The sequence below is a fragment of the Hoplias malabaricus genome, chromosome 1, assembly GCF_029633855.1.
Source record: "Hoplias malabaricus isolate fHopMal1 chromosome 1, fHopMal1.hap1, whole genome shotgun sequence".
Lineage (NCBI taxonomy): Eukaryota > Metazoa > Chordata > Actinopteri > Characiformes > Erythrinidae > Hoplias > Hoplias malabaricus.
The window spans coordinates 52564001-52589709 of record NC_089800.1 but is presented as its reverse complement, the minus strand read 5'-3'; the positions used below and the strand labels follow the sequence as shown (position 1 = coordinate 52589709).

Below are 25709 nucleotides of genomic sequence, written 5' to 3'. Positions count from 1 at the left end.
ATACCCTTCTAGCCCACACTTGGCATTGAGCATGGAGAGAAATAGTAGACTCATGTGCAGCTGCTTCAGAGTGTTTCGTATATTGCCAGTTGTTTTAGAGATACACAGTGTGTTCTCAGTGTATCTAAAAAGGGTAAAAATCTGTGTCCCATAAAAATAAACGCTACACACTTGGTGCTCCAGCAGCAGATTCATAACATCAGTACTCTGTGTGTGTGTGTGTGACAGAGAGAGAGAGAGAGAGAGAGAGAGAGAGAGAGAGGGAGTTCATGCTGCAGAGATCCTGCTGACGCAGCACATTTCTCCAGTCCACTGCTCCGCCTGCAGAGGGCGCCAGAGGAGCTCACACGCAACACAGTTAACTCTTACGTCACCATCACACACACTCTGAAACCACATCCCTGCTTCTAAACACAGCAATAGTCACTATAGCATAAACATGTACACAAAGCTATATAATAGAGTATGTTTTTGTACAAAGTGAGGACATTAAGGTGTGCCTCACTTAAAACATCCTGCATTTGCCACAAAAACAAAAAAAACTAATGCATATAAGATGCTTATAAATCAGCTCAAATACACTGCTACTGTAATAGCTAGATACTACACGTCTCTAGAAGTCCTCATATGTGTTCGCATATGTTACAAGTTCAGTAGATAAAAGTAGACATAAAAACAAAGTCGTACACAAAATGTAGGCCACTGCCAACCCACCGCCAGAGCAAAACACCACAGACTGCATCAGAACACTTCGCCGTCTGATCAAGTTATCAAGTCACAAGTTAATCAAGTTATTATTCGTAAGGTGCTGTGTAAAAGGTATCAAGCTTCAGGGGTGAAATAATTACCAACCAAAATAGAACCAGAAACAAATAACATACTGTATCTAGAACCAAAGAAACATACAACAAACTACTCTGTCTCTCTCTACCCTTGGCATGGCTGCGCAACAGCTAGCGTCACTACCACACAGGGGCTCAAGTCCTGGGTGGGATCCTCTCCTCAGGTCACTGTCTATGAAGAGTGTGGTGTGTTTTCTCTGTGTCTGTGTGGGTGCTCCTACAACACATGTCCTAGGTGTGAGGTGGGTGAGTGTGTGAAACTGTCCACAGGCGTGAGTGTGTGACTGGGAGAGTGTGTGAAACTGTCCACAGGCGTGAGTGGGTGAGAGACTGGGTGAGTGTGTGAGATTGTACACAGGTGTGTGTGTGGGTGAGTGACTGGGTGAGTGTGTGAGATTGTACACAGGTGTGTGTGAGTGAGTGACTGGGTGAGTGTGTGAGATTGTACACAGGTGTGTGTGAGTGAGTGACTGGGTGAGTGTGTGAAACTTTCCACAGGTGTGTGTTTGTGAGTGACTGGGTGAGTGTGTAAGATTGTACACAGGTGTGTGTGAGTGTGTGAAACTTTCCACAGGTGTGTGTGACTGAGTGACTGGGTCAGTGTGTGAACCTTTCCACAGGTGTGTCTGAGTGTGAGTGACTGGGTGAGTGTGTGAGATTGTACACAGGTGTGTGTGAGTGAGTGACTGGGTGAGTGTGTGAAATTTCCACAGGTGTGTGTTTGTGAGTGACTGGGTGAGTGTGTGAACCTATCCACAGGTGTGTGTGAGTGTGAGTGACTGGTTGAGAGTGTTAAACTGTCCACATGTGTGTGTGTGTGTTTGTGAGTGACTGGGTGTGTGTATGAAACTGTCCACACGTGTAAGTGTGTGAGTGACTGGGTGAGTGTGTGAGAAACTGTCCACAGGTGTGTGTGTGAGTGACAGTGTGAGTGTGTGAGATTGTACACAGGTGTGTGTGAGTGAGTGGCTGGGTGAGTGTGTGAGATTGTACACAGGTGTGTGTGAGTGAGTGACTCTGTGAGTGTGTGAACCTTTCCACAGGTGTGTGTGAGTGTGAGTGACTGGGTGAGTGTGTGAAACTGTCCACATGTGTGTGTGTGTTTGTGAGTGACTGGGTGAGTGTATTAAACTGTCCACAGGTGTGAGTGTGTGAGTGACTGTGTGTGTGTGTGAAACTGTCCACTGGTGTGAGTGTTTGACTGGGAGAGTGTGTGAAACTGTCCACAGGTGTGTGTGTGTGAGTGACAGTGTGAGATTGTACACAAGAGTGAGTGTGTGAGATTGTACACAGGTGTGTGTGTGTGTGTGTGTATGTGTGTGTGAGACTGGGAGAGTGTGTGAAACTTTCCACAGGTGAGTGTGTGTGAGTGACAGTGTGAGTGTGTGAGATTGTACACAAGAGTGAATGTGTGAGATTGTACACAGGTGTATGTGTGTGTGAGACTGGGTGAGTGTGTGAAACTGTCCACAGGTGTGAGTGTGTGAAGTGTTAGGGTTAGCATTAGGCTAAGTTAAGTTAATGAGGTCAAGGTTTGGGACAGGTTTAGGTTTAAGATCAGGTTTAGTATTAGCTTGGATTAATGCTCTTCAGAAATGCAGAAGTCTGTGAAAGTACAGAGGAACCTACATGGGACCGTTAGTCTCTCTCTCTCTCTCTCTCTCTCTCTGTTGTCCCTCACCGTGTTGTTGCAAAATGTTCCCGGAAGGCGCGGGGTTTCCCGTGTGGGCGGAGCCTGAGCTGCTTTGACCGTGAGCTTCCGCTCAGCTCGAGAGGATCAGCGCGAGAGTGTCTTGCTTTCACGCGCTCATACATATGCACCTAGCATTAACGCACACACTCACTCACTCACTCATTCATTCACTCACACACACACACACAGCACTGACGTACAGACTAATAAACACACACTCAGAAGGTACACCCCGCGGTCTCGGGATCGTACTGTCATGGGCGCGCGTGGTGTGTGTGCGTTGTCTTCACCGATGAGTTTGTGAGAGCGCGCGCAGGTCCCGCACACAGCGCTGTGTGCGTGTATGTGTGTGTGTGTGTGTGTGTGTGTGTAAACCGCCCTTTGCACCGGGACTTCATTATACAGACCACCAGCACCGGATCGCGCGATGTGAGTAAACACACCTGATACTGTATATACTAGGTGTGTGTGTGGTGTTTGTGTGTGTGTGGTGTTTGTGTGTGTGTGTTATGTAGTAATTTTAAAGCAATTCTACTGGTTCGTTGATTTAATTCAGGTTTTTGAACCTTTGTAAGCAACAACGAGACTTTTCAAATTATTAAAAAAAACTTAATTTTCGCTTTTTTTGGCGTCAAATGTCTGACCCTCATCACTGAAAAAACAAATGCTTCTTATCATAAACATAAACATGGAGATAAAAGCTTTTTGCCTGAAAGTGACTGTATGTAGTCCACTGTAGGTACATAGAGGCTAATGTGGGGGGTTCCTCCCTTAAAAACAGGGCTCATGTTTGTGACTCTCAATAGTTGTAATAATAATAATAATAATAATAATAATAATAACAATTTTCATCCTATCTACATAACATTATTAATGCAATATAAACAAAAATGTGCTGTGTTCATTCTCTTGAAGATTTACTTAACAATAAAAGCGCAATGAAAATGAAACTTAAAAAGAAAAACAATTTTACAGTATCTGTTTGTAAATAAAAACACATTTAGAGTATGACACCTGAAATGCACCGGAGATGTTGGGACTGCGGCAAGTTCACCATTGTGTTTTCCTGTGTTTGGGAACTGAGGAGACTTATTGCTGCAGTGTTGTGAGTGGAGGTTTCACTCGATCGTTCTTGGTACTAAACTTCATCTGCTGAATATGTGATGAATGAGATTTTGAGTTTGCATTGAGATTTAAGTGACGACAGTTTACCAAACTAACCCCTGTTTCACATGCAGTGCCATCTGAGGGCTCAAAGGCCACCAGTTCATGAGTTTTTTTTCAGTTTCTAATGTACAGTTATAATGTTATTTTTTTTCTAGTAACCCATGGCTGCAGTGTGTGATGATGTCACATCCTGCTGCAGTGCTGTTCTTCCTGACATTTCGGATGGGGGACAGTGTGGGTTTTGCTGTGTTCTGAATAGTTTAATTAGCTTCATTTTTAGATCCACAGCTTCTCAGAGGAGTAGATGTATGATGACATTGAGGAACAGCCCTAACGAATCAATTAAGGGTTAATGAGCTAATTATGTTCATAATTGTGTTCTGAGACTTTACACCTGTCCCACAGGTAAATGAGAGGGGGCCTGGATTTAAACATGGTATAAACACACACAGGGAATATACAGTTTATTACCTTAGGAATGTTAATTGGTCTGTTTGCGTGTGTATGTGTGTGCGTGTGTGTGCGTGCTCGCGTGTGTGTGTGTGTGTGGGTGTGTAATTGGCTCTGAGAGAGAGCACTGTATTGACCGAGTTGAATCTCTTGATTGATCTGATGGCATTATGTGATTGGTGTCAGTGTGTGATGTGATTAGTGTTGATCGGGTGTGTGTGTGTGTGTGTGTGTGTGTGTGTGTGATGGATGGGGTGTGTGTGGCAGCCTAATGAATGCACGCAGCGTCTAATTCCTCTCTAATGCATCTCGGACAAATTAAGCACACTTGTTTCAACTCTGTGTGTGTGTGTGTGTGTGTGTACATTACAGACTCACTCACATTAGAATGTAATTAAATTTTTCCTCTTTGCATTTTCCTGAATTCTCTGAGAACGGGAATCTGTCCAAATGCTTTGATCTTCTTTCATGCCTCTGTCTCCAGGTGCTAGTTTTACCGTTTAAACATTTGGAATATTTCAGAAAGAGCTCAAAAATGATTAGATTTATCACAGACTACAAATAATCACTGCACAAATAAAACCATCACAGTACAATAAAACAAATAAAGAACAATGTGGAGCACATTTAAACTGAATGAAAGTAGGTGTTAAGAGTGAATTGAATCAGAACTCTGACATCATTATTATTAGAGTGAGTAAATTAAAAGGGGATGTGGTATTAGGCAGTCGTTAGTGCTGAGGGTTAATTTGGGAAAACGCTGCATGAGCGGGTGCCCTGAAAATTTTGACCTGAAATTACAAGTGTGTGTGTGTGTGTGTGACCGCTGTCTGGCAGTTAAGGATAGTGATGTATGTTACCGTGATGACCCCTGGAGACCCATCAGTCTTGTCCTCCTGTTAAATCCCACCTTACAGTCACTTGCTCTCTCTCTCTCTCTCTCTCTCTCTCTCTCTCACACACACACACACACACCTCCCCATCTCCTTCCCTCATCAAACCATCTATCCTTTTTTCTTTCTCTCTCTCTCTCTCTCTCTCTCTCTCTCTCTCTCTCAACCATTCCTCTAACCTTCCCTTCCATCACCCCATATTTTTTCCTCCCCCTCTTTCTCTCTCTATATATATTGTCTGTCTCTGCTCCTCTGCTCTCTCTTTATCTTTCTCTCTTTCTCTCCTTCTGCTTTCATCTTTCTGTGAATTATTTCTGTAACCTTCTTCTCCTCCATTGCTCTTCTCTCTCTCACTCCCTCTCTCTCTTTCTCTCTCTCACTCCCTCTCTTTCTCTCACTCGTTCTCTCCCTCTTTCTCTATCTCACACACACTCTCTCTCTCACACACTCCTTTTCTCTCTCTATCTTTCTCTCTTTCAATCACTCACTCACTCTCTCACTCTTTTTCTCTCTTTCTCTCTCTTTCACTCACTCACTCACTCTCACTCTCACCCACTCCTTTTCTCTCTCTCTCTCTCTCTCTCTCTCTAGGATGTTAATGTCCGCTGTCCTCTTCACTGCTGTGGTAACTGCAGGCAGCTCAACCCCGGCTGAGGCTCTGCCCACTCTGGAGTCAGGTAAGGGGCGAGGTCTAGATCCTGCAGGTGATTGGGTGAGTAGATGGGGATTGATGTGTGACCTCACCGCCATTCATCACTCGTTCATATTTTCACTTTATCGATCCAATCAGCTTCTTTACATTAAACTCCTCATTAGCTGAGTGTGTGCTGAGTGTGTGTTTCAGACGTGAGTCTCATAATTCACTAATTCACTTAAACATTTCATGTGGAAATGCATAAGTCAGGTTTATATCCTTTATTACAGATAAGATCAATTCTGACTCGTTCGATCAAAATCATTTCTCATTTCTGAACAGGTGTTACCTCAGGGTTTTATTTTAGTATCTGGTTGTGCATCCTGTATATGATCACCCTAGCAACCATGTAGGATACCTTAGTAACCACCTAGCCATGCTTTAGCCTTGAATAAAACACCAACCACCAAGTATACCCATGTACCTATTAACACATTGGCTGCTATAGGAACCAACTTGCAACACCCTAACAACCATGTAGGAACCCATAGTAACACATTAGCAATAATCTGGGATGAATTAGCAACCACCAAGTATTAATTTTGCAATAATATGGGGTAACATAGGAAGTACCTGGTAACACCCTCGCAACCATGTGAGATAATATAAAAAAATATTGAGCAACACCACTGCAGTTGGGTAATACCATATGAATAACCAAGCAAAACCATAGCAACCACGTGGCAGCACCCTAGCAACAACCTATTATCAAACTTACAACCATATATGATACCTTAGGAACAAGTTGGTAACTAACGGCCAGGCAATCATGTGTACCACTGGTGATGTCACCGGGCAACACCATAGCAACCCTGTGGGATACGATCGGGCCCACTTTGCAACAACATAATAATATAGGGCCCACTTGGCAGCATCCTAGCAACCTTTTTGTATCAACCTAGGAACCACAAGGGATACTATAGGAATGGCCAAGTTTAACTCTGGAAATCACCCAAGATACCATAACGACCACCTAGCAACACCCTGGGATAGCATAACAACCACTTAGAACATGCTAACAAATATTTGGTTCAAAACGAGCCATGATTTTGATTCGTCCAGAGCTGAGGAACTGCGTTAGACCACAGCAGCTTTATTACTACGGTCAGTGCAGAGCTGGAGGATTGTGGGTAGTGGCAGTAGAAACTCTGCATTAAATCTCCCTGAAACCTCATCTACCTGCTATCAAACTGTCAAACACAAACTCACACACACACACACACACACACATTCAAACAGAGAGACAGGGAAATATACACACACACACACACACACACACACACACACACACACACACATTCGCTTTCATGAACTGTGGGACTGTTACATAGACTTACATTAATTTAGTGGAGACTTTTCCATAAATACTAATACCCTAATCCGAATCCTAACCCTAATCTGACCTAATACACACACACACACACACACACACACACACATTTATTTCCTTTCTGCAGAAATTGTGTGTGTGGCAGGGGTGGTTGTAGATCTTTGACAATCTGCTGAGGACTCTCTCTGCAGCATGTCAAATTTTTGAAGGTTTCAGTTCTGTTATTTTGGTACAGTAGCGTTATAAAGCCGTCCAGAATTGGGCTGTGCAGCAGTGGAACTGTGTTCTCTGAGTGATGGAGTTCCTCTGGGATGAGCTGGAGTGGTGATTCTGATTGAGAACTAATCCTCCAACAACTGACCCCGTGCATATTTATGTTGCTGAATGGCATCAAATCCTCAGAGCTATGTTTTAAAAAAGTATGGCTTTTGCCATAGCAACGAGTGACAAAGACCCAATTAATACCCCTTCGTTTCAGCGGACATGTTAGATGAGCAGCGTCCACACACTTCTGGCCACGTGGCGTACAGTGTGTACAGTACTGCTGCTGTTTGTCACACAGAAACGCAGCTAATTAAACCCAGTTCCCACTGCGGAGGGCAGAATGGATTGTTCTACATCCAGGTGATTTGTAATGTTCACTGGAGGCTGACTGTGTGTGTGTGTGTGTGTGTGTGTGTCACTTTTAATAGGAAGACAGATCATCAGCCAGCAGGAATGTGACAATGCAATTACACACACACCCCAGTTTCCACCACCCACCTACACTTAAATTCATGCAGACACACACACACACACAGACACACACTCACCCAAACCTTAATCATATCGACTGCTTTCATAGCCCTAACCCTGTCCTAACACTGACTTTAAAAAAAATCTTCAAAATGAAATGTAATGATTACGTTGTGGGGACTCAGCTGCCCACAGTGAGAGTGTGTAAACAGGTTCAGGTACCCACAACATAATTAAACCTAGTACACACATTTGTATCCTGCAGATATTTAAAACCTCATATAAGTGATGAACATAGTCTTTATAGCAGTTTGATATTTTGTTGTTAGATTTGAATTTGTTTTTCTGTTGTTTTTATAAGATTTGTTTATTTTTATTTTTTTAAACCCAGCTCAGGCCAGGAATTTCTCTTATGGGCAAAAGAGCTGGAATTTACCATAAAGAGGTTAAATGTTGGAATATGTCTTATTCATCTATGAAACACTTTCATTTTGTGTGTGTGTGTGTGTGGGGGGGGGGTGATGCACAGCCTACTTACAGCATAAATATCAATCTGATGTTAGGGTAAAGGTGAAGTTAGGGTCAGTGTTAGAGTTATAGGAAAGACACACTCCCCCTTGCTTTGTGTTCATTCAGAAGCGCTATATCTTTTAAGGTGGAATGGTATGTTTGAGTAAGAAACAGCATGTATGTTGCTGTAAGTTTTATTCAATGTTTGAATTCCCACAGAAACTCATTTGGAACTTGAGATAGTTTTGTAGCACTTTTGCTCTGTGTTTACTTTCATGCAGTTGAACTACTGCAACTTTAGAGATAGTTCCGCATTAATTAATCCGAAGCAGAAAAAATAAGTCAGTGTTACTCACCTATGGAACAGAAATAGAGCAACATCCTGTGTGTGTGTGTGTGTGTGTGTATGTGTGTGTTATGCTGACTTTGTATAATATGACAGATTTGATGCTGAATTGAAAATGATTCAAACACAGGAGGTTGTTAGCATGCAGCCTGCATCAGCATTAGCATTAGCCACTGCCCGTTCAACCAGAGAAATTTATTTATCTCATAGTTTCTCTCTCTCTCTCTCTCTCTCTCTCTCTCTCTCTCTCTCTCTCTCCATTCCCAGTTTAAAGTAGCTTTATTGGGATGAATTCTTGAGTAGTTTTGCCAAAGCCCATTCCAGAAGCACACTGGATTAAGAGTAAATCTGATAACAGCAGAATAAAACAGGTTTAGAATATTAATGTGCATGGTATAATTTTACATTTGATGAGTATTAATGTGTAGTTTTCTATATAATTTCAGCAAAACATTAATTTGTTCTTAATTTGGTCCAGAGGTGTCACATGTCTGTCTTTCTGATATCAGAGTGAGTATCCTGGAGTCCATCTGGGGACTGCTGCTTCTGCACTGTCCTCACTGCTGTTTTGTTTAATTTAAGGCTGTCTAGGAGAGGGTACCTGACAGTGGGGGTTCCTCCTCCTCTGCTTCTGTCTGCTGTGAGATCTGACCAGGGGGGAGGGCTGTTTAGTCTCCATCGCTATAGTTCGTAGTTCAGCTCACTGTTGATGCTGGGACCTGTTTTATCCCTGTGGCTCGGTGCTGTGCACTGGCCTCTGTACTTTCATTCAGGTAGTGTCTGTGTCACAGCCCCAGAGTCCTGGAGATTGTGGGTTCAAGTCCCGTTCCGGGTGACTGTCTGTGAGGATTGTGGTGTGTTCTCCCTGTATCTGCGTGGGTTTCCTCCGGGTGACTGTCTGTGAGGAGTGTGGTTTTTTCTCCCTGTGTCTGTGTGGGTTTCCTCCGGGTGACTGTCTGTGAGGAGTGTGGTTTTTTCTCCCTGTGTCTGTGTGGGTTTCCTCCGGGTGACTGTCTGTGAGGAGTGTGGTGTGTTCTCCCTGTGTCTGTGTGGGTTTCCTCCGGATGACTGTCTGTGAGGAGTGTGGTGTTTTCTCCCTGTGTCTGTGTGGGTTTCCTCCGGGTGACTGTCTGTGAGGAGTGTGGTGGGTTCTCCCTGTGTCTGTGTGGGTTTCCTCCGGGTGACTGTCTGTGAGGAGTGTGGTGTGTTCTCCCCGTGTCTTCGTGGGTTTCCTCCAGGTGACTGTCTGTGAGGAGTGTGGTGTGTTCTCCCTGTGTCTGCGTGGGTTTCCTCCGGGTGACTGTCTGTGAGGAGTGTGGTTTTTTCTCCCTGTGTCTGTGTGGGTTTCCTCCGGGTGACTGTCTGTGAGGAGTGTGGTTTTTTCTCCCTGTGTCTGTGTGGGTTTCCTCCGGGTGACTGTCTGTGAGGAGTGTGGTGTGTTCTCCCTGTGTCTGTGTGGGTTTCCTCCGGATGACTGTCTGTGAGGAGTGTGGTGTTTTCTCCCTGTGTCTGTGTGGGTTTCCTCCGGATGACTGTCTGTGAGGAGTGTGGTGTTTTCTCCCTGTGTCTGTGTGGGTTTCCTCCGGGTGACTGTCTGTGAGGAGTGTGGTGGGTTCTCCCTGTGTCTGTGTGGGTTTCCTCCGGGTGACTGTCTGTGAGGAGTGTGGTGTGTTCTCCCTGTGTCTGCATGGGTTTCCTCCGGGTGACTGTCTGTGAGGAGTGTGGTGTGTTCTCCCTGTGTCTGTGTGGGTTTCCTCCGGATGACTGTCTGTGAGGAGTGTGGTGTTTTCTCCCTGTGTCTGTGTGGGTTTCCTCCGGATGACTGTCTGTGAGGAGTGTGGTGTTTTCTCCCTGTGTCTGTGTGGGTTTCCTCCGGGTGACTGTCTGTGAGGAGTGTGGTGGGTTCTCCCTGTGTCTGTGTGGGTTTCCTCCGGGTGACTGTCTGTGAGGAGTGTGGTGTGTTCTCCCTGTGTCTGTGTGGGTTTCCTCCGGGTGACTGTCTGTGAGGAGTGTGGTGTGTTCTCCCCGTGTCTTCGTGGGTTTCCTCCAGGTGACTGTCTGTGAGGAGTGTGGTGTGTTCTCCCTGTGTCTGCGTGGGTTTCCTCTGGGTGCTCCGGTTTCCTCCCATACCCAAGAACACACGTTTGTTTGTTGTTTGGATTGGAGACTCAAAAGTGTCTGTAGGTGTGAGTGTGTGAGTGAATGTGTGTGTGAGTGTGTGTGTGAGTGAACGTGTGTGTGTGTGTGTGTGTGTGTGTGTGTGTGTGTGGTGCCCTGTGAAGGACTGGCGCCCCCTCCAGGGTGTGTTCCCACCTTGTACCCAGTGATTCCAGGTAGGCTCTGGATCCAACGCCTCCCTGAACTGGATAAGGGTTAGAGACAATGAATGAGTGAATATTCTTTATTCTGTGTCCCTACAGTTACAGAACTTGGTTCTCACATTTTTTTAAATACACTCTAATATTATTATCATTATTAATATTAATAACAATCAGTTTGAGTACAGTCTGAAAGTGAGCTGGACATGGACAGGAAAACACAGAAAGGTTGAGCAGCATAGGTTTTAAGAGATTAAGTGGTTCCAGGTGTTGCTACGCAACCAGTTGCATGGTTGCTACGTGGTCATTAGGGGGAACAGAGTGTGTGTGTGTGTGTGTGTGTGTGTGTGTGTGTGTGTGTGTGAGTTATAAAGTGTTATTGATGAGTGTAATGCTGATGTGGCCGTTCGAAGCTGTAATTGAGTCTGACTTCAAAGTTTTTACTTTTACAACACATTTATATTATAAATTTTAAAGCTCAATTACTGGATATAGATTTAAGTGTGTGTGTGTGTGTGTGTGTGTGGCAGAAATAACTCGAGGTCGAGGATGAGGCTGACAGGTGTGTGTTATTGATCGGTGGTTAGTTATCGCTCCGTCCACTTTGCTCCAGGCAGTCATTACACACACTCTCATCAACTCATCAAGTGTGTGTGTGTGTGTGTGTGTGAGAGAGAGAGATAGAGAGAGAGGACATTCTCATTTACAGTACGGTGGAAATGTCATTTATTTAACTTCCCATCAAAATGGTCTTCAAGTACTAGATATTAATTTCCCAGGAGATGTTACTAAGGAACATTTGACATTACCATAAAATCAGAGGCAATAACTGGACATCAAAACCTCACTGAATGCTCCAGAGAGGGTGGGACCCCTAACTGCCCTAACAGCAAGGCCCTGGAGCCCCCATAACTGCCCCCAACAGATTTACAGATCTGAAACCAGTCATCTTTTTTTCAGATTAAAGGTTGGATGGTGTGCTCTCTCTCTCTCTCTCTCTCTCTCTCTGTGATCCAGGTGTGCAGTGTGTGGACTGGGGGATTCTCGCAGGTGTGGTGGTGGGTGTGTATGAAGGGGAATCGAGACGCATCGCTTGCCCTCTCTTCTCCTTCCCTTTGCTCTATAACTACACATCAAGCTCTGGACACACACTCCTGTGGTACAGACACACACACACACACGAGCTAGAGCAGCCCATCGTCCTGGGAACACACACCTTCCTCAAAAACAGAGACTCGCTCTGGATTCAGCCAGCCACTCGCCAGGACAGCGGCACTTACATCTGTATGATCAGGTACTCTCTCTCTCTCTCTCTCTCTCTTTCTCTCTTTCTCTCTTTCTCTCTCTCTCTTCGGGACAGTGGCACTCTATGATCAGGTACACACACACACACACAAACACTCTAACTCATATTATGAAAGTAAAACAAGACTAACAGTGTGTGTGTGTGTGTGTGTTTTCCTGCAGGAATTCCTCCTCATGTGTGAAGATGGGTGTTGAGGTGGCAGTGATTGATCGTGACGGAGTGTGTGACAGGACGCTGCACCACAACGTCTCCATCCCTATACAGAGCAGCTACACACTTCGCTGTCCTGACCTCCAGCAGCTGCACACACACACACGCACTGTCACCTGGCTCCACGTATGACATCTTGACTCTCTGCTTCTGTGTGTGTGTGTGTGTGTGTGTGTGTGTGTGTGTTAATAAGAATTCCCCCCCCCCCCTCTCTCTCTCTCTCTCTCCCCTCTCTTTCTCTGTAGAACTGTGATGGGGATGTGTTGGTTTTCCCTGATCGAGAGGTTAAAGGTGACGAAGTGGTGATCTATAAGATGTTGACGTCTTTTGCCGGATCATATACCTGCAACGTCTCCTACGAGAGCAACGGACACAAACTGCATTTCACACACACCATCAACGTCCGGGCCGTCTGTATGAACACATACTTTACTACAATCAACTGTACCTTAATATTCTCTGCAGTATTTTTATATATGCTGCTATACGTTACTATACTCTGCAGCACTCGACTGTAATACTCTACAGCGTCTGACTGTACTCTACACCAGCCTACTATCATACTCTACAGCATCTGACTGTACTCTGCAGCACTCTATTGTAATACTATACAGCTTCTGACTGTACTCTTCAGCACTCTGTTGTAGTACTGTACACCATCTGACTGTACTCTGCAGCACTCTATTGTAATACTCTACAGTGTCTGACTGTACTCTACACCACTCTACTGTAATACTCTACAGCATCTGACTGTACTCTACACCACTCTATTGTAATACTGTACAGCATCTGACTGTACTCTGCAGCACACTATTGTAATACTCTACATCATCTGACTGTACTCTGCAGCACTCTAATGTAATACTCCATAACGTCTGACTGTACTCTACAACACTCTACTGTGATACTCTACAACGTCTGACTATACTCTACACCACTCTACTGTAATACTCTACAGCGTCTGACTGTACTTTACACCAGCCTACTATAATACTCTACAGCTTCTGACTGTACTCTGCAGCACTCTAATGTAATACTCTACAACGTCTGACTGTACTCTACACCACTCTACTGTAATACTCTACAGTGTCTGACTGTACTTTGTACCAGCCTACTATAATACTCTACAGCATCTGACTGTACTCTGCAGCACACTATTGTAATACTCTACAGCGTCTGACTGTACTCTGCAGCACTCTAATGTAATACTCTACAACGTCTGACTGTACTCTACACCACTCTACTGTAATACTCTACAGCGTCTGACTCTACTTTACACCACTCTACTATAATACTCTACAGCATCTGACTGTACTTTGCAGCACTCTATTGTAATACTGTACAGCTTCTGACTGTACTCTGCAGTGCTCTACTGTAATTCTCTACAGCATCTGACTGTGCTCTGCAGCACTCTATTGTAATACTCTACAGCGTCTGACTGTACTCTACACCACTCTACTGTAATACTCTACAGCGTCTGACTGTACTCTGCAGCGCTCTACTGTAATACTCTACAGCATCTGACTGTACTCTGCACTACTCATATGTTCTACTAGATTTCACTATATTCGATAGATAGATAGATAGATAGATAGATAGATAGATAGATAGATAGATAGTTAGTTACTTACTTACTTACTTACTTACTCACTTACTTACTTTGTCTGTATGACTTGTGTGTTTGTCAGCACCCAGCAGTGGAAGTAAAGAACCGAGGATTCACAATCCTACCTCGGGTCACGTCTACACTGTTACTGTGGGTGAGTTCAACACAGAACAACAAAAAAATCTGTCTATAACTCTATACAAACACACACTGCATACACACACACATATACACACATAATGTCTGTTTTAGGACAGTGGATAGTGGTAAAGTTGCTATACTGTGGTGATAATACTTCTGCAATGATGAGGGATGCTGGTTGCTTGGCAACATTAACATATTTCTCTGGTGTTGATGCAGGTGAAGATGCTAAACTAACCTGCAGGGCATTTCTGCCATACCTCCCTGATGAGGACTGGATGGTGTGGTGGAGCATCGACAACAAAACAGTGGAGGAACTTGCAGAACCCCGCTGTAGCTCGCCTGCAGCCAGGTAAACACCTACACTCTAAAGCCCACCCACAACTGTTTACACATCTCTGACCTGCCACAAGGTATACCTGTCACATGCAGTCAGGTAAACTGAGGCCATGCCTCTACCTACCAACTTCTTACATACCTCAGCCAGGCACAAAGAAATTCAGGCCTACTTTTACACCTGTAAAATACATTGAAAACCTGTCCTATGTGTACAGTTCACCTGCAGCTAGGTACTCTGAAGACCCAGATGGATTGGTATGAAATGTGTGTGTGTGTGTGTTCAGTGTGGAGTTAGATGATTATGGAGATCTTACTGTGTTGAGAGTCCTACACATAGCAGAGTTTTCAACATCTGATCTCCAGCGGGAGTTTCGCTGCTCCGCTAAAAACAGCAGAGGAAACAGCAGCAGCATCGCTACACTAAAAGAGGAGGGTAATAATACACACACGCACACACACACTGTTTACCTGAAACTAATCTTTAAAGGCATGCAGTATTCTAGTTAGCATTGGTGACATGTCTAATTGTGTCTGTCTTTGTGTGTGTGTGTGTGTGTGTGTGTTTGTGTGTGTTTGTGTGTGTAGTGTATATTCCCTCAGTTGAGCTGGGCTGTGGGCTGGGAGCAACTTTAGCATTAGCCATTCTGCTCTTTGTCCTGTATCGTGTTTATAAACTTGAGCTTCATCTGATCTATCGCTCCTGGTTTGGAACCGATGAGAGATCCACAGGTACAAAATACAAAACACACACACACACACGATATTTGGAGACACCTTGTGGCCAGTCTGTGTATCTGATCACAACAACAAGAACCCACTTCTATCAGAAACATATTTTTCGTCTGTATCTAAAACTGTGACTGCAGGCCTGAGACAGGGCACAATTAAGGCTTTGTTCACATTGCCACGCTAGAGTGACTCAAATCTGATTTTTATCAGATTTTCTCATGGCTTTGTGAACACGTCAAATTTAAATGCGGTGTTTTAGAATCAGATTTGAGTCACATTCCAACATCATCCTTGAACCGATACGATTTCGATTCATTGGCATGTGACATAAACGGTCAGATCGGATTTCATGCATCTCTCTGCCTGTTCACACACAGCAGCGCTAGTGACTGCAGGCTGTTTCTCAAACCCATCTATGTTTCCTATGTAGTGCACAGTGTGAGTGATGAAAGTAGGCCTTCTGCACCAAAACAATGCCTTGAGAGCTGCATATGTGTTACACATATTGAGCAGAGCTTGTGTGTAGATGCTGTTATTTAAGACCGTCCTTCGTGCACTACACAGGGCTTAGGGACCCATTTGGGATGCAGCCTCATTAATATATAAATGTGTGCATGCATGCTGTGCCAGGGACAGATTTATTCACATTACAGACAGATACAGGTCACTTTTATGAATGTAAATTGTCAAGACAGTCAGTTGGATCTGTCAAATTGGATCTGAGCAAATCAGAGTTGATTAATGAGGATTTCAAATTTAATATGTGGCAGAAAGGCATCAAATCCTCACAGCATTGTTCCACCTTCTAGTTTATCTCCCCACCAGATGACGTTGTGGACTAGTGGGTGTTCAGAAAGCTTTGGCACTGTAGTGTGTGAGAGATTTTGTAAGTGTGTATCCTCTGTGTGTGTGTGTGTGTGTGTAGACGATAAGGAGTTTGACGTATATATCTCCTACGCCCGTAACGGAGAGGAAGAGCAGTTTGTCATGACGACTCTGAGGAGAGTTCTTGAAGTGGAGCTTGGTTACAGTGTGTGCATCTTCGACAGAGACAGTCTCCCTGGAGGAAGTGAGTATTTGTGTGTGTGTGTGTGTGTGTGTGTGTTTTCTGTGAGTATGTTTAAAGTCAACTTTCAAGATGGTAATCAAAAAGAAATGTATTAAATATTAACAACGAGCACATTTAAAAGCCCTGATGTCAGTAAATGAGTAAAAAAAAAACCAAGCGGCTTTGTCAAACATTGCTAGGCTTCCTCCCTTTCTGCTCACAGTAGAGAAACTTCATAGGGACCTCCAAATGTTGAAAATCATTAAAAGAAGTTGAGGATATTGCTCTACTCCTGCTCCATAGGTTGGTAATACTGACCTATTTTTGCTGTTTCAAGTTATTTAAGTCCAAATCCATTCTAAATTCAGGAGAGCGCTAACTGTATGAAAGTAAACACAGAGTGAAAGTGCTACAAAACTAAACAGCTCGAGTTACAAGAGTTTCTGTGGGAATTCAAACACTTTTTACACTTCAGACACGTAGTTTCTCCTCAAACACATGTTCCACCTTAAAAGACATGGAGATTCTGAACATTTTTGTTTAAGCAGAGATCTACTCACATTTGTGTGTGGTTTTTATCATAAAATTTTCATTGTCCATTACTTCATGACCATTTTCCAACATTTGTTTGATCTCTTAGAATGAAATATTTATGTAAATATGCTCTGTTGTTATTGGCTGTGCCTCTTTCAGATGATTAGGCCAGACTGAAACACTCCTTATAACTTCTGCCTTGTTTTGCATGAGGCTAAACAGCTGAAGGCTGAATGGGCAGAGCTAAACACACATTTGCTGTGTATAGCTATAATGGATAGGACCCTGTTGTTTTTGTGTGTGTGTGAGTAATTATAATATGTATCTATGTTTGTGTGTTTAGCTATAAGATACAAGAGACTGCAATTTGTGTGTGTGTGTGTGTCTATGACTGTGATGTGTGAAAATATATTTTCATATATGTGTGTGTGTGTGTGTAGCAATAACAGACGAGACTCTGCGGTTTGTGGGTCGTAGCCGGCGGTTGGTGGTGGTTGTGAGCGCGCTCAGTGCTGTTCGGGGTACCCAGGCTCTGCTGGAGCTCCAGGCAGGACTCTCTCTGCTGCGGGGAGGCAGTCTAAAAGTGGTCCTGATCCAGTACAAACACATAAACAAACAGCTGTGGGTCAAAGAGCTGCGGAGAGCCAGGGTGGCCCTAACGCTCCTCCGCTGGAAAGGGGATGAGTCCATGCCTCTGTCTTCACGCTTCTGGAAACAACTGCAGCTGGAGCTGCCCGTCCGCACACACAGCACACACACCGCGAAATATAACAGCAAACCGTCACTCGATACACACACCCCAGGAAACACACACAGTGCAGAGAGCACAGCACTGGTTACTGACACTTTACACACACCGCAGACACACACTGCACCTCTCACATGAGACCGGCTCTGGGTCCTCCCTATATTTGGAGTTCCAGGTATACGCTGCTTTTCTCTATGGGAAAAACCAATGGGATTTTAAAAGGGAGTCCATCTGGTCCAGAATCACAACAGGAACATCAGGAACACCTTATATAGGCATGACTGACCCACAGAATGACCACACAGCCGTTTTTTGGAGGGGGAGAGTTTACAGACTTGTTATATTCATGGTCATTCAGTCCCACATTATTTCCCACATTAAAGCAACACTGGGTAGCATTTTTAGCTTAAAATTTTAGCTTACAGCTTCAAAATACCAAACCTTACATAGTGTTGCTTTAAACAAACACGGACTGGTTTTGTTTGTTTTATATGTGTTTTTTTTATGAATTATTTGTCTTTCTCCATGTCATATTCATTTTCATTTATTTAAAAATATAATTAAAATTGTTTTCATATTTATATTATGTTATTTTTGTGTGTCAATTAAAAAAATCCGCATTCATCCGTGTTTCATGCATTTCGTTCTCACTGTGTGTGTGTGTGTGTGCGTGTTTTGTATAATACGTATGTGAGAGATAATAAACTGCATACTGCTGACTGGGCACATATACGTTAATGGAATCCCCCTGTAATGTATTTTCCATTAAAGGTGGGTGAAAATGCTAATCAGTATGCTAATGAGCGAATATATTATTTCTGCTGAGCTCAGGTTGTGTTGCTGAGTTCTCTAATCTAACACCTGATTCACTTCTTTAACAAGCTAATAATTAACCATTAACTGAACCAGATAACGTCCAGTGGTTCACAAACTTTCTTAATCTCCAGAGAAAAGCACTGACTGATGGAAGGGGACGCTCTCCTGCAGCTGCACATGAGCTCAGAAACAGCCCATCAGAGGGTAATGATGCCCCCTGGCGGTGGAGCAGTGGAACTGTGCTCTCTGGGATGAGTTGGAGCGTTGTTTCTGCACTAATCCCCAATATCAGGACTAGACCTAACTAATGTTGACTAATGCTGATGAGGCATGTAACATCTGCTGGAGTGTGTGTTACAGTGTGTGTGTGTGTGTGTGTGTGTTTACCTGTTTATCTTTGTAACAGTCTGCTGCTGTGTGTGTGTGTGTTTACCTGTTTGTCTTTGTAACAGTCTGCTGCTGTGTGTGTGTGTTTACCTGTTTGTCTTTGTAACAGATTTGGAGTGTGTGTTAAAGTATGTGTGTGTGTGTGTTTACCTGTTTGTCTGTTTGTCTTTGTAACAGATCTGCTGGAGTGTGTGTTGCGGTGTATGCAGGCGAGCCGGCGGTTGCTGGTGGTCCTGAGTGGGGAGTGTGTGTGTGAGAAGAGTGTGAGTCTGCTGGAGTGTCGGTTGTGTGTGTATCTGCACCACACACTCCGCACGCCTGTGATCACTGTTCGGATGAAAGGATCTGGCGCCCCCTGCAGTGAGCTGCTGGAACTGCGGCGGAGCTCCACCTGCGTCCACTGGCACGGGGAGCGCTCCGAGAAAACAGACTCCCGCTTCTGGAAACTTCTCCGCCTGGCCCTGCCCGTCCGGCCCCTGGCACTGGGCCCACGGCTCATCGACAGCACGTCCTCACACTCTGACCTGGCGTCTGTGGCCCTCAGACAGACACACACCCTCACACACACTCCACACGGACTGAAACGACCCTGCAATCAGAGCCAGAAGGAGCGAGGCTGTGACAGAAGGGGGCGTGGTTGCGAGAAAAGTGGGCGTGTTTGTGCAGTGTGTGTCAACTTTCAGGAGAGTCGGCGCATTTGGGGCGGAGCCACGGTGCCCCAGTGGAACACACACCTGCAGCAGAGCACCGTTGCTAATGGAACACTAACTCACGCCACAAACACGACGCAAAGTGTGACCTCGGATCCTGGAGACAACGACGACACAAAACCATGTGACCACGACAAAAACGACAACAGTGAGATACAAACAACCCACTGCTGAAGCTAACACACATGGGGCGTGGTCATATGGAAGGGGGCAGGGCTGTGTTTGTAGGCGTGAACTTTCAGGAGATATTGTTAGCTAACAGGGTGCTAACACATACACCAGAGCAACATAACGTTACTATAGCAGCAACAGCAACCACAGCCTGAACACTGAGAAAACAACAACACAGCTAAGGCTAATACATTTATGGGAGGGGAGATGGGACTTGAGAAAACATTATGGCTATGAAATAAAGAAGCAGCTGTTACTTTGAGAAGAGAGAATCATTTGTTAATCAAAGTTGCTAATTAATGTATGGCTAAGAGAGAAGGAGGCAGGTCTTTAAGGACTGTGTGTGCGGCTGAGTTAAGAAGGAGGGGCTTTGGGAAGAGAGAGTGTGTCTACAAGAGAACACGGGAGGAGAGGTGATTGATATTACAGAACAGGAGGCGAGGTTTTGCCAAGGGAGGGCGTGGTTATTAGAGAAGGGGGTGGGGCTTCGAGCAGAAAATATGAGGCTGTGTTGAGAAAGGGGTGAAGCTATAGGGTTTGGGGCATGAGATGTGTGGAATGAGCGGGACTACAGCCAGTTCTAGTTTTCTGTTTTGCTAAACTCTGCAGTGGAAAAATAGATCCCCTACACTGTTATAAGTTTGTACGCACAGATATTTGTTAACGTTGTGATGGGGTGTTGTTTATTTGTTTATCATAAATAAATAAAGAAAATAAGTATATTATAGGTCCGTTTCATTGGTGCTCTCTCTCTCTCTCTCTCTCTCTCTCTCTCTCTCTCTCTCTCAGCCACTAGATGTCAGTATTTCACTCTGAAATGAAAGAAAATCCAAATGCCTCTTACATTATACAAAGATCTGTTTGTGTATGTGTGTGTGTGTGTGTGTCTTGCATATTAATTAGTCACTGGTTCGAGGGTTGCCAGGTTGGGTGTTTTGCTGTTTAATAGATTTTTTAATAACGAACAATGTGCTTCCTCAGACAAGAGCCATGTAGTTGATTCCGAGACCCACCTACAGAGAGAGAGCTGTGGGACTGCCCACATTTATCTGATACAGCTAACACACATGGGTCCTACTAATACCCCATGTCCTGACCCACCCAGAGCCCACGCCCATGCTGAAACCATCTAATCCCTGTTCTACCCATGTGGGCACCACAAAGGTGTGCTGGCTGTGTCAGTGTTTTGGTGTTAAAGAATAACAATCTCCAAAGCTATCAGAGTTTACTGTCATATTTATAATTTATTTTGTGAAATTTGATGAGGTTTGGGTTTTTTTCATTTACATTTTTGGCTGGAACCTACTCAAGCAATCTGGCAACCCTAGTGTGGTGCATTTATGTATGTGTAGAATGTCCCTGCAACTCAGTCTATCTCTCACACACACACACACACACACAGGAACCAAAAAAGGTCACTGCTGGTCATTAAAGGGTATTCTCTCAAGTTGTGGGCGAGCGGCGAGCTACTGCATTTCTCAGGAATGTTATGCTTTGATGAGGCATTACAGGAAGTAAAACTCAGCACTTAGCATTAAGCAAGACTTTTCCATCACCTCAAACATGCACGCTACATGCTACGCACACAAACACACACTAACACCCACGCATGCAGACGCACACATTCTCAAGAAAATGTCAGGAATCTACAGCCCTATACCCACCTTTGGGTGATGGATCATTCTCAGCACTGCTGTGTCTGATCCACTCACACCAGCACAACACACACTAACACACCACCACCACGTCAGTGTCACTGCAGCGCTGAGAATGCTCCACCACCACATCACACCTGCTCTGTGGGGGTCCTGAGCGCTGAAGAACAGGGGGAAAGGGGCTTAAAAAGTATGCAGAGCAACTGATGGATTCCAGTCTGGTGTTGTAGGCATAAATAACAGTAATCTACAGTAAACCAGGCTTTAAATAAACCTGAGTCATATACAGTAACCGGCCAAACAACAAAAGTGTTATTTTATTGTGTCTGGAATTTACAAAATCACATTTTCAGGGCTATTTCCAGAATTTAAAAAAGAAAGAGATATGTCCACACTATGGAGCCATAAGTCTGTGGACAATCCTTATAAGCTCTAAGCTGAACCCAGTGTAGATGCAAAAAAAAGACATTTATTCAGGTTTATTATGAATATAATTCTTTTAAAATAAAAAATAATTCAGGATAAATATATTTACTTTTTATGTACTTATCAGAGATATATGCAACACAATAATATTTAACTATGGGGCCCTGGGGTTGTGGGGTCACGTCCTGCTCCGAGTGACTGTGTCAGAGCTTGGTGTGCTCCGGTTTGGTAGGTGGATGTGTGACTCAGAAGTGTCCATAGTTGTGAGTGTGAAGGACTGGCGCCCCCTCCAGGGCATGTCTCCCCGTCTTGTATCCAGTGATTCCAGGCAGGCTCCGGACCCACCGCCACCGTGGAGTTGTTTTAGACAATGGACAGACCTCCAAACCCTGAACCGAGACGAGGATGTTGCTCTATTCCTGCTCCACAGGGGGGTAACACCAACTTATTTTTTGCTGTTTCGGATCACTTAAGGTGGAAATGTCTTCAAACTCAGGAGACGGGTAACTGCATTAGAGACAGTGCAACAAAACTGAACAACTCCAGTTACAAATGAGTTTCTGTGGGGATTCAAACAGTGAATAAAATCTTACAGACAAGATAAACCTCCGCTACCTACAAACAACAGTCGTTATTTTTCCTCAAACATATCGCTCCACCTTAAAAGACGCTGGTGGCGCTGTTTCCCTGCATGTGCTCAAAGTCTCGGTTATTTACACAAAGAAGAGCCATGAAACGAGTGTGTTCTGTTAACGATAAATGTACACAACACTGCTTTTATAGCTTTCTGGGCTCTAGTTAAATCTTCAGGTTAAGTTTAGTGTGAGGTTTAGGTTTATGGCTACTACATTTTTAATAACTGTCCTTTTTATTACTCTGTTTTTTATTGTTTTAAATTATACTGAATAACATTTTTATTTACTTATTCTTTTTAAATTATATATTCTATTTTAATTATATTTTATACCTTCTATTTGGTTTTTTTTTACCTTTAATTTTTAAGTTCTACTGTAATTTTTCTTTATCGCTCTGTAAAGCACTTTGAATTGCCATTGTCTTCGAAAGGTGCTCTATAAATAAACTTGCCTTGCCATATATATATATATATATATAACACAAATAGAAGGTATAAAATAGAATTAAAATAGAATATATATAATTTAAAAAGAATAAGTAAATAAAAATGTTATTCAGTAAAATTTAAAACAATAAAAAACAGAGTAATAAAAAGGACAGTTATTAAAAATGTAGTAGCAATGTAGCAATGTAGTATACATCATATTTTATTTGTGATTAAATGTGGTTTCAAAACTCAAAATCAAAACCAGATTGATTGAGGAAACTAATTTAATGAGACAGTTTCCTCAGTCTTTGAGTTTTGATTTAAAATCACTGACACTAGCAGAACCCTTTTCTGTGATTTGCTGTAATGATGAAACCTTGCGTTTATCCAGTGACTAATGGAATTTCCTCAACCTTATGTATATGTTGCTGTAACAGGGTCACAGCACAGATGCTGCGGAGCATGGCATAATGGAATTATCATTTATCATAAGGATGTATTTGTTCTTAAATAATGCATATGTCAACCAAGCCCTGCATAAATGAGATATAAAACATACATTTTATTAGTAAAAAAAAATCATCAAGAAAGTGAAATTAGAGGAAATAATGATGTATTTTTAATAGTCTTTTCATTTATTTTTTGAAAATGTGTGAGAGACAGAGACTGATGAACAGACCTAATCCTTTCAGTGTTGTGGGAGGTGTCCACACGCTTTTATCCGTGAAGCTTACAAACGTACATTTCCTGGATAACAAGGAAATCAATGTCCAGTGTAAATAAGCACATGAACATAACACTTATCTGGGGTTTTCACTCAAAGGCCACATTATTAGAAACACTCCTGTAATGGAGGGTGGTGAGTTGTGTAACATGGTGGTGTTTACTTTAGCAGAAGTGCTAGTTGCTGGGAAAAACCTTGTTTGTTTAAAATGCTGCCATAAAAGTACAGTTTTCCCACTGTTAGCTGGTGCCAAGTCCCTTGGTATCTGTCTTTAACAAAGTCAAATACTCATAATAAGAGACACACACCTACACACACTCCTGATGAATGTGTTTGGAGAATGCCAGCTACTACATTTGTACAGCACTTACCTTCAGTCATTCAGTGTCTGCTGTGAGAGATGAACTAAGCCACGATTTTGGACTCAGAACCCATCAAGGGAACACTTCGCTCTTCATTAGAACCAACTAGAAATATCTTGAACCACCCATCTTCAATCCTGTCCAATCAGCAGCCGAAGGTAAACATGTTTAATTTGTTCTTATCCACCTACATTCCTCTGGTTACTTTCCATAGGGCTCCTGAGGTGCCGTGGGGTCCTTGAGGTCCTGGGTTTGAAGCTTGTCTCAGGTCATTGGTTGTAGGAGGAATGTGAAATTGCAAAAAGGTGTGTGAATGAGTGGGTGACAGTGTCCACAGGTGTGAGTGACTGGGTGAGTGTGAAACTGTCCACAGGTGTATGAGTGTGAGTGACAGAGTGAGTGTGTGTCAGTGTACACAGATTTGAGTGACAGGGTGAGTGTGTGACAGTGTACACAGGTTTGAGTGATTGGGTCAGCGTGTGAGTGACTGGGTGTGTGTGTGTGAAACTGTCCACAGGTGTAAGTGACTGGGTGAGTGTATGAAACTTTCCACGGGTGAGTGAGTGACGGGGTGAGTGTGTGAAACCTTCCACAAATGTGAGTGACTGGGTGATTGTGTGACAGTGTCCACAGGTGAGAGTGACTAGGTAAGTGTGTGAAACTGTCCACAGATGTGAGTGACAGGGTGATTTTTGACAATGTCCACAGATGTGAGTGACAGGGTGAGCGTGACAGTGTCCACAGATGTGAGTGACAGGGTGAGTGTGTCACAGTGTCCACAGATGTGAGTGACAGGGTGAGTGTGTGACAGTGTCCACAGACGTGAGTGACAGGGTGAGTGTGTGACAGTGTCCACAGATGTGAGTGACAGGGTGAGTGTGTGACAGTGTCCATATATGTGAGTGACAGGGTGAGTGTGTGACAGTGTCCACAGATGTGAGTGACAGGGTGAGTGTGTGACAGTGTCCACATATGTGAGTGACAGGGTGAGTGTGTGACAGTGTCCACAGATGTGAGTGGCCGGGTGAATGTGTGACAGTGTCCACAGATGTGAGTGACAGGGTGAGTGTGTGACAGTGTCCACATATGTGAGTGACAGGGTGAGTGTGTGACAGTGTCCACAGATGTGAGTGGCCGGGTGAGTGTGTGACAGTGTCCACAGATGTGAGTGAAGGGGTGAGTGTGAAACTGTCCACAGGTGTATGAGTGTGAGTGACAGAGTGAGTGTGTGTCAGTGTACACAGATGTGAGTGACGGGGTGAGTGTGTGATGCTCCCCCTTTCTTAAATCATTAGAAATGTCTGGGAATCAGCTCTTGCTGTCTGCCATATTTCCCCCGTCCCAAATACCTGCCCTTAAACCATAAGGCCATCTTTGAATGGCAGTCTGATGACATTTTTGAAGGGTGAGCAAAACACCTGGGAGCAAGGGGTTAATATAATATATCACACCAGGTTGGGAATTATATTACTTCAGTCAGACAGTTATATAGAAATGTAAGTATTTATACATATATGTCCAGTAGTTAGCCATATTCTGTGCATTTATCAAGTATTTTACTTCTGATTGAATTGATGAAGTGTAATTTGCTTAAAGTGAAACAATACAGATGCAATCACAGTTAAAATCAAAATTTGTCATTTCCTGTCATGATCATGAGTTTTCTGATGTGTCACCTGAATGTCATTGCAAGTGTGAGTCAGTTTTGTTTTTTGGTGTAAGAATTGAAAACAAAAGGGTTTCCATGATTATAATC

General features: G+C 43.6%; 1 protein-coding gene across 2 annotated transcripts; it reads left to right on the top strand.

The window, feature by feature from the left end:
* Positions 1-2590: 2590 nt before the first annotated feature.
* On the top strand, positions 2591-20335 carry il1rap (interleukin 1 receptor accessory protein). 2 transcript variants are annotated; one of them, XM_066666721.1, is made up of 11 exons: positions 2591-2964; positions 5637-5722; positions 11996-12272; positions 12446-12620; positions 12740-12908; positions 14183-14254; positions 14461-14593; positions 14865-15013; positions 15166-15309; positions 16235-16378; positions 19020-20335. In XM_066666721.1, coding segments are annotated over exons 1-11 (2058 nt in total). In that variant the 5' UTR covers positions 2591-2962; the 3' UTR covers positions 19727-20335. The 2 variants fall into 2 exon arrangements, with proteins under 2 accessions (XP_066522818.1, XP_066522819.1); XM_066666722.1 differs by lacking the exon at positions 19020-20335 and adding an exon at positions 17332-18253.
* The last annotated feature ends 5374 nt before the right edge of the window (positions 20336-25709 follow it).